The sequence below is a fragment of the Ornithodoros turicata genome, chromosome 1 (genome assembly GCF_037126465.1).
Source record: "Ornithodoros turicata isolate Travis chromosome 1, ASM3712646v1, whole genome shotgun sequence".
Classification (NCBI taxonomy): domain Eukaryota; kingdom Metazoa; phylum Arthropoda; class Arachnida; order Ixodida; family Argasidae; genus Ornithodoros; species Ornithodoros turicata.
The window spans coordinates 196,886,613-196,906,047 of NC_088201.1; the positions used below are offsets into that span (position 1 = coordinate 196,886,613).

Here is a 19,435-nt window from a genome sequence, read left to right on the forward strand (position 1 = left end):
TGCATGTTCGATTTTCATTATTTCTAAAACGCCTGAATATTTTTCACGATTTACTCCACAGGGGCAGAATTATGCCTCTACTTTGCGCTGCTGGTAAGGTAGGTACCTTTTCTCTTTTTGATTGAGACGCTTACTACCTTCCCGTGGAGCGATTTTTCCACACAAAGGCGCTCCTCGTATGTTTACGATCGTATGTTTACCCTGTATACATATACAGGGTGTCCCAGAAAACGTGTCACTGAATTATAATTAAAAAACTACACCTCCTAGAGTCATGCGGTCAATGGCATTTGTTCTTACTGGGTTTTTCCCACCTCCGCATGTGACTGTCGTGTAACGTAAGTTTAATTAAGTAAATTTCTGCAAGCTTAAGTCGGAAATTTGCCTAGTAAAGGTCACTTTTTTACCCCACCAATGTGAAGAGCGTGTCTAATTTACTCAAATTAATGATAACTGACAGGGATATTCAGGAGCTATCCCAATGGAAAAAATAGCCTAACATCATACTCAACGGAGCTCCCACAGAATAGCGGACGATGAATCTTTCAGCGCAATCTTTGTCAGCCCGACGAAAGGAGGTTGGAAACTCAGCCCACCCCGGCATCGCAGACAGAAATAATGCTAGCATGAATAATGACAGGCATGGCCTATCGCGTCAGACTTTCGCTGGGATAATGCTTTCCCTCTCCCAATTTTAGGAACTGTTACTTTTTCTACTATTACTCTTGTGGCTGGCGTTGGAACCTCCTTTCGTCGGACTGCGAGCGATTGCGCTAAAAAAATCATCGCGCGGTATGGTCCGGTGCTCCGAAAAGCATGATATTCGGCTATTTTTTCCGATGGGATAGCTCGTAAATATCACTGTGAAGTATCATGAATTTGAATGAATTCGGCACGCTCTTCATATTGGTGGGGTAAAAAGTGACATTTACTTGGCAAATTTCCGAGTTCAGTTCGAAAATATTTACATAATTAAACTTACGACACATGACATTTGCATCAGGAGGTGGCAAAAACCTATTAAGAACAAATGCCGTTGACCGCATGGTTCTAGGTGGAGTAGTTTTCTTATTATAATTGAATGACAAGTTTTCTGGGACACCCTGTATAAAGTGTACCATTCGATTCCCCATTGTCAAAAATGGAATCCTACGAAGTTGCTGGGTCGGGAACTTCACAGATATTAAATAAACGAATTCAACCGACAAACGTTGCACAGCACATCGCGATCTGTGTTGGCAACAGCAACATTCACTATGTCGCCCCGAAGGAAGGTTCGTGATACGATGCGGAAATCGTCTGCTCTAGGGCCCATTTTCGCAGACGGCGTGCAAAGGTGAAAGGGGGACCGTGGCGACACTCGGAAACGTTGTTTTATTTTAAATTTATCTTGTTCTACGGTATATACGGTATTTATTGTAACTATCGTCCTTTCTTTTCTGAGTTGACCGTCATGTTGTAGTCTGAGGCCAATGCAACCCAAGATGCGATATGAGTTTGAGGCCCCTGGTTCTGAGGCATGGCGGTCTGCGATTACCAGTGACAGCAGCAACAACTTTATTTCGAGGTGATGAATGGAGAGTTTCATCGTCAGGGGCGACACTCCATCCCACAACCAGCGGCATTTCGCCCTGTCTCTCCTAAAATTACACACTTCTGCAAATATCCTGACCATGCGACTCGCCATATTGGCCTCAGCGCGAATTTGGTGTTCGCCCGAGCTCGCCGTGCACAGTACCAGATAATTGTCGTCGGTAGTTATAACGGGTCAAAATGCCACCCTCTCTCCCTGCAGTACGATAGTAGTGGTTTATCTCACTGACCCTGAAACTTGTTGACATATTTGAAAACAACTTTTATTAGATATACTGCACAAAAGTTATTGTGATCCCGTTTTTGCCGAACATTAATCACGAGAGTTTCGGGTCAGTGTGCTTTCTGTTATTTTGTCTGCTTCTGTATAAATGGCACATAGTCTTAAAATTACAAATAAAGCTCAATATTGAAGTAATGAAACGTTATCACAGTATGTTTACCGTATGTTTACTACAAAGTTTCTATGGTTACGTTTTCGTTGGACAGTCTAGCTGTCTAGCAACACAGTTCGCAGCGTCTGTTCCTGTGTGTTTAACACTGTTCAAAACAGTTATCTCCATTCCTCGTTCAATGCTTCTCATCCTTGTGTTTCACATCTTTATGTGCTCTGATATACCGTAATCGCGTCCATTACGTGTCATTCTCAGATATTGGAGGTACGGTTTCGCCGTACTGAGAGGGAGTTACAGTAACGTGAGGACTGTATACAGGGTGTCTTTTTTTAGACGATACAGATTTTTCATGAAAAAAACTATAAGGGCTATAGACATGCTGTTTTCACTTCTATCATCTCTGGGCCGGCGGACGTTCTTGGTCATACGTTGCTCGACGGTCAAACGACAAATTACCTAAAAATCGTTAATTAACTTTTTAATTATAAAAGCTACGAAGTTATTCTAATGAGAGATCTTTTCCTTTCGGTGACCTGATAACGTAGCCGTTTTCAGAACAAAAATCCGTACGGTAGATCGTCAGCAAAAAATTCGTGAAGGAACACAATTGTTTTCTTTATTTTGTTTATTGCGCATCTTCGGAGACCTGTCTTTCCTTTGCCCCCAATGTGGAGAGGGTGAAAGAGCACACTGTCGCCTCTTGCGTCCTGGAAAAAGATTAACAGAAAATGCAACCCAAGATAAGGGCAGTTCCGATAGCGTCCCCCGATACACGTGTTCTTGTTTTGTTTCCGCAAATTAAAGCTAATCTTCGGCGCATGAGGCTCCTTCACCATATCAAATTGGGGATGAAGCAAAGACGCGTCTCTGAAGATGGGCAATGAAAAAAATATTGTGTTCCTTCACGAATTTCTTGCGGACAATCTACCGATCGGATTTTTGTTCCGAAAACGGCTACGATATCACGTCATCGAAAGGAACAGATGTTCTCATTGGAACAACTTCGTAGCTTTTATAATTAAAAAGTTAATTAACGATTTTTAGGTAATTAATCATTTGACGGTCGAGCAACATATGGCTAAGAACGACCGCCGGTCCGGAGAGGATAGTAATGAAAACAGCATGTCTGTAGCCCTTATAGTTTTTTTTTATGAAAAATCAGTATCGCCTAAAAAAAAGACACCCTGTATATTGGTACAGGGTATAGGACGGTATAATATTGTGATTTTCCCCGCTACTAACGGGCACCAGATTTAGAGTGTGTCCAAAAAGTAGCCAGTTACACCAGAAACTTACTTACTTAGGAAGAGTAATTAGTTACAGTTACTATATAGTTTTAGAGTAACTACAAGCAGCATGGCCATGCCGGTTAAGGATTCCCGCTCCTTGGTGGTAGCTAAAGTCGTGCTGATACTAGCAGGAGGTGGATTCCAACCTTACCACCAGCTGTGCTGTCTGGGAATTTCCCTTGGTTTTTCAAAGAGTTTCCAGATGGATGTCCACAGCCCTCCTGAGGCCGGTCCAGGTTGCATTCTACCTCCGTACCCTACTCCTTCCTGCTGTCCTCTCTCCATCTGTCCATATCTGTACGCCGCCCATGGTCCTAGTTGCTTCGAGGTGCAAACACGGAATAACAAATCTTTACAGTAACTAGTTACTGTAACAAGTTGCTTCTAACTGAGTTACTGCCCAAGACTGCATACAGATAGCTACAAACAGTAGATAGACGAAGTTCAGTAAATTGGCTGAAAACGCTCAGCTCTATGACACGTCTTTTTTTTTACGCCTGTCCTGTTGCCTTCGTAATTAATCAGGATACAGAAGATGTTGCCTGAATACGTTACCCAGTCAATATCACGACGATGTCAGCCGCCGAAAAATAGTAACTGTCTTCCAGAATGTCCTCCATCCTTGGAGGATGTCCCGCAGAGTAAGCGGTGTCGTCGACATATTCGCGCTGCGTCCCGTCCGAGTCGTAGAGGGTAAGTTTCGGCAATAATATGGCTTCCTCCTTATCACTCAGCTAAGAAAAGGAAGAGAGAAAGAACGAGCGTCAGCAGTCTCCCATCTCCGGCGTACTGTGAAACGCTACACCTTTCTTTTCGATTTTGTAAGGAGTTCTGTTGCGAATGCTTAAGAACACTGGTCTTTACCATGTGCACTGCGGAAACTCTCAAACGCAGGGAGCATGGCAGGTCCATCCACTCTGGATTGGTTGAAATCGTAACCTGAAATAGAAGACTTGTGTGTTTCTGTTTCTGGAAGGGAAGCGCGTGCACACCCTTCATAAACTGCGTTCAATCAGGAATACTTAGGACAATACGGCCATGCGATATTCACACAGTGTCCTTTGTCCAGTGCCTGTTTACAAGGCCCACTGGGTCTACTTACAGGGTCCACTGGGCGGTTTGCTTATAATTTTCTTTATACTCGAGGTGATTTGAAGTAACTTCCCTATTCAAAATAATTCCTGAGGTTACCTTAGAGCCTGAGGTCTTGAGGCATTATGGGACATCTGAGGTCTTGGAGTTGCCTCAGAGCTTCGGGTTCTGAGGTCACCTCAGAGCTTGGGGTTCTGGGGTTACCTCAGAGTTTGAAGCCCTGCGGTTGCCTCAGGTCCTGATGTTTCCACATATTGGACCTGAAAGCATCGACAACACAGAGCGCCCGCAGCGCGACTTCGTGTTCAAAGACTTTTTATTGGTATTGAGGTGCTCAGGTTCTAAATATTTTTCAGACACTTTAATTTGTCGTTCAGTGCCGCGACTCCTCTTCGTTTCCTCTTCATTTTCTTTGTGGTTTCTTCGCCTTCCTCCGCTCTGCTCTTGAAGCACTGGAGGTATGCACCTAGAAATAAAATTCAGTTCAGGTACGCAGTATGCACCTCGTCGTTCAAGGTATCCACACTGGTTTTCCCCTGAATCGCGTCGCTATTTCAGTAAGAAAAAGTATTTTCACAGTAGGTATAAAAAACATGGGAACGCGGCTGACTACGAACAACTTGTTATTTTTCGCGCACGTTTTCAAAAAGCCGTTGTGTACGACCGCAGGTTGCACTTGAGCACCGTCGAAGCGAATGTAAATGATAATCCTCGAAACTTCTGGAAATGGCACAAACTTCAGAAACGCGGTCCAGTCATGTCGCCTTCTCTCAATGACGGTCACGCTCTGTACTCTGACCCCCAACCGTTGCAAAGATGTTTGCTGCGCAGTTTAGTTCGGTGTACGACGGTACCAGTAACACTACTGCTTCCGCTGATTTCAAGACCGCACCGTACACCGATGATTTGCGTACATTTGTTATTACTGAGAGTGATGTAAGCGACGCGATCCGCAGGTTGAAACCCACAACAACACCTGGCCCTGATGGAATTCCAGTTATTTTTCTGAAAGCTTACTCTGATGTTGTTACACCTGTACTATCGTTTATTTACAATTTCCCTAGTCACTGGAAGTCATCCGTTGTGATTCCTGTTCACAAGTCACGAGACCGGCACATTGGCACATTGCGACCAACTACAGACCGATCAGTATTCTCTGCGCGCCTTCTAAGGCGTTTGAGCACGTCATATATACGCACTTGTCGTCGTTTTTCAAACGCAAGCTCGTTGACTCTCAACATGGCTTCATGACAGGCAGATCCAGTTATTTCCCCAGAAATTCACTGCTGGGGGGGGGGGGGGGGGTGCCCAGCTTTCAAGGGGGGGGGGTATGCTTGGTGAAGGTTCCACTTGCGGAATTTGTCTTAGACACGGAAATAATCGTGGCACAATGCTGACATATCTGGACAGTTTTCCCATTTTATTTGTACATGTTATTATGTTAGAAAACAGTACATTAGAATACAGATTCATTATGAACGGCATTTCAACATTAAGATGCATAATTACGCGACCGACAAAGAAAAAAGACTAGCGCCTTGTCTCACGAAGTTCAATGAATACCTAGCAATCAACGGTGAAAACCGTAGACGAAAAAAGCAGAATACCTCGCTTGATTGAGTTAGGCGCAAATGGTTCTTGATGACCCACGCCTTGAGTTTGCGTGCCCGCACGCATTTTTGCTCCTATATGCGCGCAATATATGCATTGAACAGTCACTTTCAAATGATTTTGGACAAATGCATGGTACGATCATCTGCATGTCTGTGGTCCTACAGCCCAAGTTTGACAGTACAGGATGTAATTCGTTGCGCCGGACTCACTACCAGAACGTGTTGGTGGCCAGCTGGTTGGGGTCACTTGAGAAATTTCAGGGGGGGGGGGGTTGCAAAAATGCAGGGAGCGTGTACACCCCCCCTGGGGGGGGGGTGTAGGGAAATCCCTGGGCAGATCTACGGTAACAAATTTGGTATCATTCATTTCTTCCGTTGCCCCTGTCGTCAGTGCCCGCAGTCAGATTGATGTTGTCTACTTCTATGTTTCAAAAGCTTTTGATTTAATGAGTCACGGCCTCCTACTAGATAAGCTTACGTACATCCGGTGTTTCTGACCCGGTTGTTGCATTCTTCGAGTCATACTTAAGTCAGCGTTCTTGTTCTGTTTTTGTCTCGGGCACGTACTCTGATGCATATGTTCCCACATCTGGGGACCCTCAGGGATCCAACCTAGGTCCCCTGCTTTTTAATATTTTTGTGAATGATATGTCATCCTGCCTCAAACATTCTGCTCTACTTCAGTATGCGGATGATTTCAAATTAATGAAAGCGATCTCTTCGGTTTCCGACTGCTTACAGCTACAGGCAGATGTATCCAATATACTGTCATGGTGGACTGCTAACGGTCTCAAAACTAACAGCGCAAAGACGAAGGTTGTCTCGTTCACACGCAAGACAAATATCTATGTGTTTCGATACTTCTCCGACATTGAAATATGTCATGTGACAGTATCCGAGGTTTAGGAGTTATTTTTGATGCCAAGCTGCTATTCCATGAACATGTCACAGCGGTTCGTTCTTCCGCTCTTCGCACGCTGGGCCTCCTGTCATATACATGCAAGGAGTTTCAGACTCCTGCTGTCTTCGTTAAACTTTACAAGTCCTATGTTCTTCCCAGGCTTGAATATGCCTCTGTTGCTTCACTCTAAACTCTGTACCTTCTAAAATCCCGGTTAATAAGGTACATTTCTGCAAAAATGTACCCTATAGTTTATACGGTACGCGCTGCATTGTCCCATAAGCCGTTTAGCTTGGGCAATAGGAGGGAGATTTTATAAGGTACATCAGCTATAAGGTTCACAATTCAGAAAGTACTATATATATAAGGTATCCCTTTTATCAGGTACGTAGTTTAAAAGGTACAGCGAATATCAGGTACACGTCCCATGAGGTACGCGAAATATCAGGTACATGTCTTAGAAGGTATGTGAAATATCAGGTACGCGTTGTATCAGGTACGCAGAATATCAGGTACGCCTCTTATGAGGTACTCTGTTTATAAGGTTCGCTAGATATCAGGTACGAGGGGTATCCTGAATATATAGGGTACGATTATGCCATAATTATAGGTTACTTAGTTTTTCCGGTTTTCTGTATACCCGTGCAGTGAACATGCATTGCCGATTGTATACATGCAAACGTGAAGTAACAGAAGCATAGGCGTTTGTTGCGCAGCATATTTTATTGGATTACAGCGCCTGTAGCTTCTTCAGTAACTCACATAAGCAAGATTTCATATATGATTTTGGAAAGGGCTGGTCCCTAATCAAGTTGAGCTGCAACAGTCCCAGGAGTTGACCAAATGGCTTGTACTTCGGACTGCGGGCCTGGAAGACAAATGGGGAAGGTCAGGCACTATGTTAACTATCATTGCACAGGTCACAGGTTGCATTTGTTTCGTACTTGCCGAAAACTATTAATCGACGATTACGCAACATGTACGTGTATCTCGCTGTATAGCGTCTGATAACTTAAAGCATGTAAACGTTTTGCAAGACAACAAGGAGCATAAATTATAATCTCTGACTGACGCATACCTGCAACTGATACTTGAGCTTCAATAGTAGTTGAAACTGTGTGACCTGCATTGCCTTCGAGATTCGTGGTACGTAGTGGAACAACTAGCGTGAGAGTTAGCATACCGGTGATGTGAAGTTGCCGTCGTTGTACTATATGGCCAGCAGGAGTCGATTATCACACGCGAATAGTAAATGGGGTAGTACATTGTCTACCCCTCATTTTCTAAAATTGACCCTACCTTGTGCGGGCATTGCTGCTGCGCACGGTGAATATCCCAGTTGTTTAGGCGGTGAGCAAGGCTGGCTGGCAACTAGGATTAAACAGGGACAACTTTAGTGCAATCTCGAAATGATTAAGAAAGGTGGCATTATTATAAAAAGTTTTTATGAATGAATGATTCTTGTTATGTTGAGATAGCTGAAGTCTTGCTGCCCAAAACAGAGTGAGAAAGTAGAAAAAGCGGATGGATGGAGCGAACCAATGGGACTACGACAAAATCACAGGAAGTGACAAGGAATTTTTACGTACCAGAGCAATGGCCTCCGCAATCACTCGAAAATAATTTCCACATCCTTAACGTGGGACTGTGCTGTTGTTCATTGTAGTGCCCATGAACCGGGGGTGTAACAAGCCCTGCATAAGGGTTTGAAACGTGGATAATCAGTTCTCTACTGTCAAACCATGAAACTGTATCAGCATTATATTTGCATTTGCCGTCGTAGTTTGTCAGTTGGCCATGCACTGTGACACGAGCTGGTGCAATGCATTGACCCCCAAACACTGCAAAGCGTGAAATATTCCATAAAAGGCTTTAACTAACCTCGTGGAAAGGTGAAGCCATCTGTGAGGTATTGGTTACCGCCATCACGATGAATACGAGTAAACGGGCCTGTAGAAAGCAACAATCACGTATCACAGCCCTATAGTTCACAATGAAATGTAATCAGTGCTGGTAACAGTCAAAAACCAAATACTTACTGCAATCAGGTGGACCCTCATCCATATTGCAATGCCCAAGGTTACTCCAGCGCGTTCCGTGATAGCCTGCTTTCGTCTCGGCACGACCACGACATGTGCACAAACCTCTGGAGAAGAGTGGCGCTAAAACCGTCTTCCTATTTCACTTTGACCCACATGGGCCACCAGAGTTCTGGGAACTAAGTCGCTATCCTCCCGTAGACGGGGGCGAACCGGTTTCCTGGACCAGAGTCATTGTCAGAAAATCTGGACAGTATGCTACAAATAATCGTCTGAAGGCCGTCGTTTTAGAAGCAAAAAAGGAGATGGCAAGCGCAGTGTTCTCGATGTCCGGCTGGTACTTTAACACGTGCAAGAAAGTAATTTTTCGGATGAATTTGAAACACTGTCATCACCCGTGTGTCCCAGCGGAGAGCAATTATTGCTGACTATGTCGAAATGGCACAGAAAAACTTTTGTCTCCGGGCAAAGTTACGGCTAAAATGATTCACGCGACTCACGCGTGGTTTAAAATCACGGCTCGATCTTGAAATCCACAACACGCTCTGGTTTGTTATTTTGTCAAATTCTCGGAATTAGCCAAGTTTATTAAATTCTGATTCTAGAACTGCAGTCGGTACATTCATTATTCCGTAACGCGAGATAACTGCCTGAGCGGTTACGGCTGATTATCGGGGCCCGGATTGTTCGGGTTGAAACAGTCCCGGAGAAATTGGTCCTGCAGAAAAATGCTGCGCGAAGTTATGGTCCTCGAAAAAAAGCTCTCCCAACAAGCGAGGGTGAAAAAAATGCCCTCCGACTATCTTCGCAGCGTGGATTTTCTTGCAAGATTGATCTTGCCTGATTTTTACATAATTTGTTTTGGTCTCATCCCCTTCGCAGGTTCTCCTGCAGAATAGCCGCACGTGTAAAAGATAATATTTCTTGTCACATGAATGTCATGTCACATTTAGAATATTCTGTGTTTTATTTTGGGGCTATTATGCGGCTTTCTCATCAGCTGTTCATTCACAAACCGGCAAAAGTGGTGTCATCCACGTGATGGACCCCTCACGGAATTTATTTGCGCAGTACCAATAGGCAAGGGAAGTGCTCATGTCACTAGATAACATCAAGCCCTATTCGCTGTGTCACAGCGTGCTGTACTTTTCACCGCTTTCGAAACATGTCCCCTCTACAGGGACTCTGTAGCTACAGGGGCTGTCGCTAAAGGCGCACCCTTCCATCCCTCCGAAACAGTGAACTCACCCGCTTCCGGCAGCCGCTAGGGTGCCGCACCGAAGAAAAAGTACGCCGCTCGCGTATTCGGTAAATTTTTGTCCCAACCTGTACCACCTCGCCCAACTTTCCACATGAACTACCTATCACAGCGGACTACCTAGAACAGCCTGAAGGGGGGGGGGGGGAGCTATACATGTGTAGCGGGCCGTGGACAACAACGAAGACGGCCACGCGCCTGGAGCACCGGCTTCAGTTCCACCGGCGCGGCCATGGAGATAGGCCACCGTCATCGCCTCTCTGTGGCATACCATCGTCGCCGGTCGGGACTCAAGTAGAGAAACAACGCCTCCTCTGCAATTGGTGATCCGAATGATGACCCTGAAGTTCGGAGCAATTCGGCCCTTCACCATCCCAAATTTCTGACGACACCATCGACTAGCACTACCACGGCACGCTCTCCCTGGAAGCCACCGCCATTAGTCGGCTCATTACGACGACATCACGACCGCTGCTCGCCTCTCGATCAAAACGCCGACCGCTCCCGTCCTGCTTCCGTCCACGCTTCCGATCCGCTACCGACCCGACCGACCGATCCGCAACGACCCGACCGCTCACTGATCATCGCATCCGTCAATCGACCATGGCTTCAGGGCTTCCAGGGACCGACCTGCTATCCACGGCATCCGGCACACTCACGACTCACCGCTTCATTTCATGCATCTCGACGCTTATCCCCTGCCGGCCGCGACACCAGAGCAACGTGCTCGCCTGCCGGTTACGCCAGTCGTGGCAGCCGACGCCACGGCACGTTTTCAGCCGGCGTCTCGGCAGCCGACACGGCTAACGCAGCCTCGCTATTCCTCGGATCGACCCTACGAGCTCTCGCCCCCGTGCCGGTTGCGGCACCCCTGGCCACGACTCTCACGCTCGACTCTGACGCCCAACGATATCACCCTCATCTGCCCTGCTCATCGACAGTGTCTGCCAACGGGTGTTGTGCCGTGCCACGAACACATCGAATAGTGCACGTCATCCACGGTCGCTCCTCCTCTCTTCCTCCGCTGTTGACGTGGGTCATCGTACTACTTTGTCGCCGTTCCGCGTCTGAGGAGCGAGCACTGTAGCGGGCCGTGGACAACAACGAAGATGGCCACGCGCCTGGAGTGCCGGCTTCAGTTCCACCGGCGCGGCCATGGAGAGAGGCCACCGTCATCGCCTCTCCGTGGCATACCATCATCGCCGGTCGGGACTCATGTAGAGGAACAACACCTCCTCTACACATGCTTTCAGGTTATGATGATATTAGAACCTTCATGCCAAATATGTTTTTAAACGCCGGGACGTTGCATTGCAATGAGCGAATGAGGAGCGAAGCGAAGGATGGAGGTAGTGAGGGCGTGAGGAGGAAAGCAGCGGGAGAGCGCACAGCGAGAGTGAAGAGGGCGCGAGGATGAAAGCGAAGAGAGGGTGAGGATAAAGTGAAGCAGGATGGTGGTAAAAGAGCACTCGAATTAGCCACGCGCTGTATGCAGCTTCTGTCTATATTCGCGTTTTCCATGGATGGCGCATCTAAACTCCAACATGGCGGTCGTATCCAGGTTGTCTCTTGGTTTCAATTTCTAGATTTCTGAATTGCAATGTTGATTCTCGATGTGTTGAAGGTCAACGATTTTGGAACTTCGCTCACACGCTTCTGGCTGCTGTAACCGAGTCGTCCAAAGTGAACCGGTTAGCGGTGGTTACCTTTCTCCAATACTGTGTACCAACAGGCGCAAGCATTCAGCCTTCTACGAGAGAGAACGGTATAGTTGGCGCGTATTATTTGCGAAATTCCGGCGTGTTTGATCAACCACACTTCGTGAAGCTTAATTTCACGTTTACCGGTCGCGAGGCCGAAATATCAAGGGGGCGTCCTGCTGCGGTGCATTAATTTCAGAGACACGCCAGCACGCGACAGATGTGGTGCTGCTCTCTTACAGGTAAGAGCTTCCAAAGAATATCGATACTTCGTCAGGTGCAGTTAACATCAGTGATATAAAGATAAAAACACTGAAACTACTGTTTATGGATAGAAGCTTTGTTGCAGTAGTCTGCATTTCGTCAGGTACTTTTTTCTCTTGTCAGATCTTCTAAGTGTGTAGCGCGTGTACCAATGTAGTATAGAATTTACAGGGTAGCGTTGCGGTAGCGTTGCGACACTGTGTCACTGGTGCACATGTTTTTCGGAAACGTGAAAGGAGCATGAACAGGCTATTCATGCTGTCTAAAAACCGCTCGTATTTCGTGAAATGACCCGTGAAAAGCATACACGAAAAATATCTAAAAAAGGTTTCATTACGACGCGATTTAACTGTAAAAACACGGCGGGTTTCCGGGCTCCATCTCCAGGCCACTCCTCCAGTCCTATGACGTCACACCGGCGATGCGCCTCCTTCGCTGCGAAACAATTTGTCTGCTCTAGACGGGACGACGTCCTACACTTGTTCACTGCTATTCGTTCTGGGATATCAAACAGGAAAACACACGTTTAGAAAATGGTATCTGTTTACCGATGGCACATTATGGTGGTTCTTTTATGATCATTGCGTGCGTCTACGAGTAGGAAGTACGTACCACACGTACGTCGCCGTTGGCGTCTCATATGTGGCGCTGTTCTGTTCTGCTCTTTTCGGTTCGTTCGTGTTCGTTCCATTAAGTCGAGACAGAGCCTGTATAATTGTCCGTGCACGTGTGTTACACAAGTGTGTGCTTCATTGAGAAGGCCTACAGTGACGCCGTGTGGAGTTTAAGGCTGCGCAAATGAAAAAGAAAAAGAAATACACGCGGCTGTTGCATGCATCAGGTCCGGCAAATAAGCCAGCAAATAGTAGGTCGTTTGCCTTTATTCAACGTGAGGATGTTCAACCTGGCACTCAACCCATACCTATATGCAGTGTACATTTGAATGAGACTGATTACGAGTCACCACCGATCATTCTGAATTCCGTCGGTGCAGAGGACTAGAATAGAATGACGACAAACAGCAAACCACTGCAGGGGTTCCAACACTGCACTTCTTCTCTTATCATGTCCTACCAACAAGCCCATGTCCTTACCAGCCCAGGCAGAAATCTGGAATGGGACCATTTCAAAATGGTTTAACGAACTGGTCCCACTCTGGTAATGGTCCCACTCTGGTCCCACCCTAGTAATGGTCCCACTCTGGTCCCACTTGCCAAGTGGTCCCATGGGGGACCAGTTCGTTAAACCACTTCAGAATGGGACCACTCTGGAGTGGGACCACTTTAAAGTGGTTTATTGGACAGGTCCCACTTTGAGTGTGTCCCACTTAGTGACTGGGACCAGTTGAAAGTGGAACCAGCTTCACGATGGTCCCACTTGAACTGGAACCAGTGGAATTGATCCAGTGGTCCGGGATCCGGCCACTTAGCAGCTGGGGCCACTGAATGCATGACTGAAAATAATGCGTAGAAATGCAGATATTGCTCAAGTAAATACCGTTTATTCTGCTAAAAGCATACACTGAGCAGAAAGAAATAATCAATACATCTCTACATGTTCATACTACGTAGTATAAGTCTGATCACTCACTGTGTCTTGACAAAGCATATGCCTGACTGTGCGATGCACTCACGGAATACAGGGAGCTTTCGTTCGTTGGCCACCTCACATCTTGTATTTTCTTAGAGAAGATGACACATGACACTCCTGTTTTCAAGCAATCCACAGACCGACCGCTGTGGCGTCGCTCATGATCTCAGTTGTCTCGCGACGTAAACACCCAATTATTAAATTATTAACTCCTGTTTTCCATGCGGGTCGCGACACCCCCTTCCTCTTCACCGTACGTTCGGAATTTTCTTATCCTGTATCTCTTCAAGTTCCTCCTAAGTTTCTAAAATGAAACATCTATTTAATAGTAATCAAAACATCACGGTAATCACTCATACCTGCAAACATTCGCGACGTGCAGTCCGATTGGCGTTTCACAGTGCGTTTTGCCCCTACGCCGATTACGTCTTCTTGGCGTCAAAACTCTTCCGGGAAATCGACAATGTGTTGCATAGGAACCATTGTCATCGCATTGTCTTACAAAGCCCACTAAAACACACGTAAATACTGCACAGGAGATACACCATTGTAGGAGCCCGAGAGGGATGAAGTGAACGGCCCGAGTGACAACAACAACTGGTTTATTGGACACGATTGCTTAAGTTGCTCAAGGTCGCGCGCTCAGCGCTATCTTCCTCATTGTCGCTGCTAACGATATGCTACATAGCCCCCCCTCCAGAGACGGCGAAGAGAGATCCGACCAACGGACGTGTTTGGTCTTCGGCGGAGAAGGCGTCGTCAAGGGAAAGACAGCAGCGGCGAGGCGGTCGTTGTCGTCGTGGGCGGGCTTCAGGCGGTCAATGCTGACTGTGTCCTTTCGGCCGTTTACCGAGATGGTGAAATGCTTGGGTGAACGGGACAAGACGAGGTGCGGACCAGAATATGGAGGATGAAGGGACTTCCGGGTGGCATCCGTTCGAAGGTACACGTGAGACGCCGTGGTCAATTCGTGGGGAACGTGATGCGGGCGGTTGGAGGGTACGCGGGTATCCGTCGGACGAATCTGAGCGAAGGTATGGCGGAGGCGATCAATGTATTCTGGTGCGGCTGTGGAGGGCTGAGCTGACGGATGGAAGAATTCGCTCGGGAGTCGAAGCGTGGTGCCAAATACAAGCTCAGCACTGCTGCACGAGAGGTCTTGCTTGACGGCAGAACGGATTCCGAGGAGTACGATGGGAACGATGTCAACCCAGTTGGTAGGGTCTGCGTGAGCCATGATGGCTGCCTTGAGCTGCCTGTGTAACCGTTCTACAAGGGCGTTGCAAGCAGGGTGATAGGCGGTTGTGCGGCTGCGAGATGTTCCCAAGAGCGTCGCGAAGGCGGCGAAAAGGTGCGCTTCGAACTGGCGGCCTCTGTCGGTGACTATTTTAGATGGGACACCAAACCGAGAGATCCACGATGAAAGGAAGGTGGAAGCAACCGTTCGCGCTGAGGCGTCAGGCATTGGTATGGCTTCAGGCCATCTCGTGAAGCGGTCAACCGCCGTCAGTAGGTAGCGAAACCCTTGACAAGGTGGCAGTGGCCCGACAATGTCCAAGTGCACCACGTCGAAACGTGCGTCGGGAGGGGCGAAACGTCCTACAGGAGCTGTGGTGTGGCGAAAGACTTTGGTGGTCTGGCAAGCAGGACAGGAAGCAACCCAGGCTCGTATGTCCGCGTGCATTTTGGGCCATACGAAACGCTCAGCAACGAGCTTCTGTGAGGCGCGAATTCCTGGGTGCGAGAGGCGGTGCAGCGACTCGAAGACAGTTCTTCTGAGTGACAAGGGCACGAATGGTCGTTGTCGGCCTGTAGATGTGTCGCACGTGATACGGAGGGAGGAACCGGGAATTTCGAAATCTTCAAGGCATAGAGAGGAGGAAGACTGCCGGAGGCTTTGGAGCTCGGCGTCCGCTTGCTGCTCTCGAGCAATGTCCTCGGAGGAACAAGTCGTGCCGTGTATGGCGTCGATGCGGCTGAGTGCGTCAGCGGGACTATTGTCTGAGCCCTTCACATGCACGATGTTGGGGCAGAACTCCGAAAGGAAAGCTAGATGGCGCGTTTCCCGCGGGGAGTAGCGGGTGCTTGCAGATCGAAAGGCAAAAGTCAGGGGCTTGTGGTCGGTTAAGAGAGTGAACTTCCTGCCTTCGAGAAAGAAACGAAAATGGCGTACGGCCAGGTACGCTGCCAGGAGCTCTCTTCCGAAGGTGCTGTACTTGACCTCTGCCGGTTTGAGGGCCTTCGAGAAAAACGCTATGGGGCACCAGACGTCATCGATTTTCTGCTGGAGAACAGCGCCGACTGCAACTCCTGAGGCGTCGACCATTAGGACTGTTGGGGCTTCGTGCTGAGGGTGGTGAAGGAGTGTCGCGTGAGAAAGACTGGCCTTGATACCCTGGAAAGCCTGGCGGGCTGGTTCGGTCCACGTCAGAGTACGCGCACCGTGGTGGGCGCCGCGGAGGAGTTCTTCCAGCGGGCGTAGTGTGTGGGCGCAGTGCGGAATAAAACGTCTATAAAAATTGATGAGCCCGAGGAAACGTCTGAGCTGGCGGAAAGATTGGGGCTCCGGGTATTTCACGATCGCTTCGACCTTGGCGGGAAGAGGCGCGATGCCGTCACTCGAGACCATGTGGCCGAGGAATTCCAGCGACGATTGCCCGAACTCGCATTTCTGTATGTTCATGACAATACCGTGGTCTGCCAGACGGGTGAAAACGAGACGCAAGTGCGCGAGATGCTCTTCCAGAGACGAGCTGGCAACCAAGATGTCGTCGATGTACGCAAAGGTAAAATGAAGGCCGCGAAGGACGCTGTCGATAAATCTTTGAAACGTTTGAGCGGCGTTCCGCAATCCAAATGGCATACGATGAAATTCAAAAAGACCAAATGGGGTGGTGATAGCCGTCTTAGGGATGTCTTCTGATGCAACGGGAATTTGGTGATATGCCTTCATTAGATCTATCTTGGAAAAGAACTTCTTCCCGTGCAGATTTGCGGCAAAGTCGTGGAGTCTGGGCAGAGGATATCGGTCTGGCACAGTAGCTAGGTTGAGTGCGCGGTAGTCGCCACATGGTCTCCAGTCGCCTGTCTTCTTGGGGACCATGTGGAGCGCTGAAGACCAACTACTCGAAGAAGGGCGAGCGATGCCGATTGAGAGCATATGCTCGAATTCCTGCTTGGCGATGCACAGCTTCTCCGGAGGCAACGGCCGTGTCTTCGCTGAAACAGGCGGTCCCGTGGTTTGAATATATTGGACCACGTCGTGCTGCACGGGTCGCGTCCAGTCCGGAGAGCGCGTGAGGGAGGGGAATTGGTCAAGCAGCTCGGTGAAGGGAGACGTTAGGTGGGCTAAAGCCGAGCCAAACAGCGGCAAACGAGGAGAAGCAGGTATCGCTGCAACGGCGAGAGACGTGGTAGAGTCGCGGATGAGGCGGCGAGAAACGTCCACAGTCAGTCGAAAGTGATGCAGGAAGTCTGCCCCAAGAATGGCGTCCTTAACTGCTGCCACAAGGAAAACCCAGCGAAAGGATCGCCGGAGGCCCCGATTTAGCGAAAGGGACTTCTGTTGGTAGACCGGTATGCCAGTGTGATTGACTGCCAGCAGGTGAAACAGGGGTTTCCGAAAACGGTCAGCAGGGGAGGCTGGCAAAACGCTGACGTCAGCTCCCGTATCGACGAGGAAACGTATCCTGGATTGCCGGTCTTGGACGTAGAAGAGGCGACTTTCTGTTAACTGTGGAGCAACGGAGGTCGCCATCAGCGTTGCCCGGCCGCGTTTTCCGGCCATGCGCAAGGCTTCAGGCACTTGCGAGCCGCATCGCCAAAGGTCTCATGATACCAGCAGAATCCAGAGCTGTTGGAATTGTCGCGGACTGGTGAGGCACTGCGGCGACGTGAGCGGCTAGAGGAACGTGGCCGTTGGGGTCTTCGTCTGGGAGCGCGGCGAGACAGGGCAGAAACCATACTGGAGAGGTTTCGCACTTCGGCGCGAAGCTCCTCGATTTGCTGCTGACTCGAAAATGAAGAGAGAGGCGCGGAGGGAGCCTGCTGAGAAAGGGCAGAAACAGCTGCGACGGAAGGGCCCGTGACCTCCATGATTTTGTCAGCGTGCTGTGCGAGCTCGGAAAGGGAAAGGCTTGAAGCTGTGGTCAAAATCATTTGAACTTGCGGCGGCAAGCGTTGCATGAAGAGTTCGCGTAGCAGCGAATCGTCGAACGTTGCTGCACGGTCACCAATCAGAGCTTGCATGGCCCTCAGTAGCTGGGAAGGCCGCCGATCGCCTAACTCCTCGGCTGTGAGCAGTTGTTGCAGCCGCTTGCGCTCAGACGCCGTCGTACGTTGGAGAATAGCGTCTTTGAGCTGGTCGTAGGGGCTGTCAGCCTGTGGGCTGGATAGAACGTCGCCTACCTCCAAGGCGATGTCTGGAGGCAGAACAGCGACAATGTGTCGGTACTGCGTCGCCTGAGTTGTAATACCTGCCAGCTGAAATTGTGCTTCGGCTTGCAAAAACCAGATCTTCGGGTTGAAGGTCCAGAAAGGGGGAAGCCGCACGGCGACGTGTGCCACGGGTGGTACAGAGGAAGAGCTGGCCATACCAGGAGGTGGAAGGGTAGCGGAAGGCTGATCAGAAGGCGGGCTCGTGCCGAACATCGGCGGGTGTTCCGGGTCACCAAATATGTAGGAGCCCGAGAGGGATGAAGTGAACGGCCCGAGTGACAACAACAACTGGTTTATTGGACACGATTGCTTAAGTTGCTCAAGGTCGCGCGCTCAGCGCTATCTTCCTCATTGTCGCTGCTGACGATATGCTACACCATCCTGAAGACCAAACCAACTTGTTGCGACGCGTTCAAGCACCAACTGCCATGCCACCTGCCACTCTCGCCCTCTCCTCTCTCTCTCGGCTCTCGCCGTTTGAAGTTTGAATTTGTAGCCGCCGTAGCGTCTTCACATTGCATCAGCCTCTGCAGTTACCTTTTTTTCGTTGTCTTTCTTCTAGTTATTTAGCTTAATTTTTGTTGTTGTTGAGATGTATTTTTTACCTTTGTCTGGTACTTTATATGTTATGATATGCACCTTCAGATGAGAATATGTGCTCGAATTGGAGTTACAGGGATACAGCATATATTTGATCGCAGACGCACGCACCTGGATAAACAGCAATAAAAAGAGATCATGCATGTGCTAAAATAGATCAGAGTAATAGATCTAACAAAACCAGAAGGATATATGGCAAGTGTGGACAAGATGAAATCTCAAAGGGGAAAGCTTGGAAGCTGCCCAACTTGGAGTCTCAAGTGACCATTCTGGGAACAAAATGGTACCTGTGAGGCTCCAGCTGGAAGTGCTGGAACCATCTGAGCCCAAAATGGAACCCGCTTAAAGCCAGAGTGGGAACCACACACCACTTTGCACCCTTCTGGGCCCAGAATGGAACCCACTTAAAGCCAGAGTGGGAACCACACACCACTTTGGCACCCATCTGGGCCCAGAATGGAACCCGCTTAAAGCCAGAGTGGGAACACTGCACCACTTTGGGACCCATCTGGGCCCAGAATGGAACCCGGTTAAAGCCAGAATGGGACCACTAACGCCACTTGGGGACCCATCTGGGACCAGAATGGAACCCGCTTAAAGCCAGAGTGGGACCATTAATACCACTTGGGGACCCATCTGGGACCATTCAACTGCAAATGGAACC

General features: G+C 48.7%; 1 protein-coding gene and 1 long non-coding RNA gene across 3 annotated transcripts in view; one reads left to right on the forward strand and one right to left on the reverse strand.

Annotated features, from left to right (window-relative positions):
- The window catches only part of LOC135374845 (uncharacterized), a 62,654-nt gene that overhangs the window by 21,599 nt on the left and 21,620 nt on the right, over positions 1-19,435 (forward strand). Inside the window, exon 2 of the long non-coding RNA XR_010417127.1 lies at positions 62-98. This is a non-coding gene — a long non-coding RNA (uncharacterized LOC135374845). The remainder of the gene's footprint in view (positions 1-61; positions 99-19,435) is intronic.
- The window catches only part of LOC135374824 (uncharacterized), a 42,518-nt gene that overhangs the window by 4,189 nt on the left and 18,894 nt on the right, over positions 1-19,435 (reverse strand). Inside the window, exons 3-5 of one of the 2 annotated variants that reach the window (XM_064607768.1) lie at positions 4,142-4,216; positions 3,833-4,011; positions 2,604-2,695 (exon numbers count right to left, since the gene is read on the reverse strand). In XM_064607768.1, the coding sequence (XP_064463838.1) occupies positions 2,614-2,695; positions 3,833-4,011; positions 4,142-4,216 (336 nt within the window). In that variant the 3' untranslated portion in view covers positions 2,604-2,613. Of the gene's footprint in view, positions 1-2,603; positions 2,696-3,832; positions 4,012-4,141; positions 4,217-19,435 lie in introns of those variants that run through there. The other variant, XM_064607760.1, reaches the window with a different exon arrangement.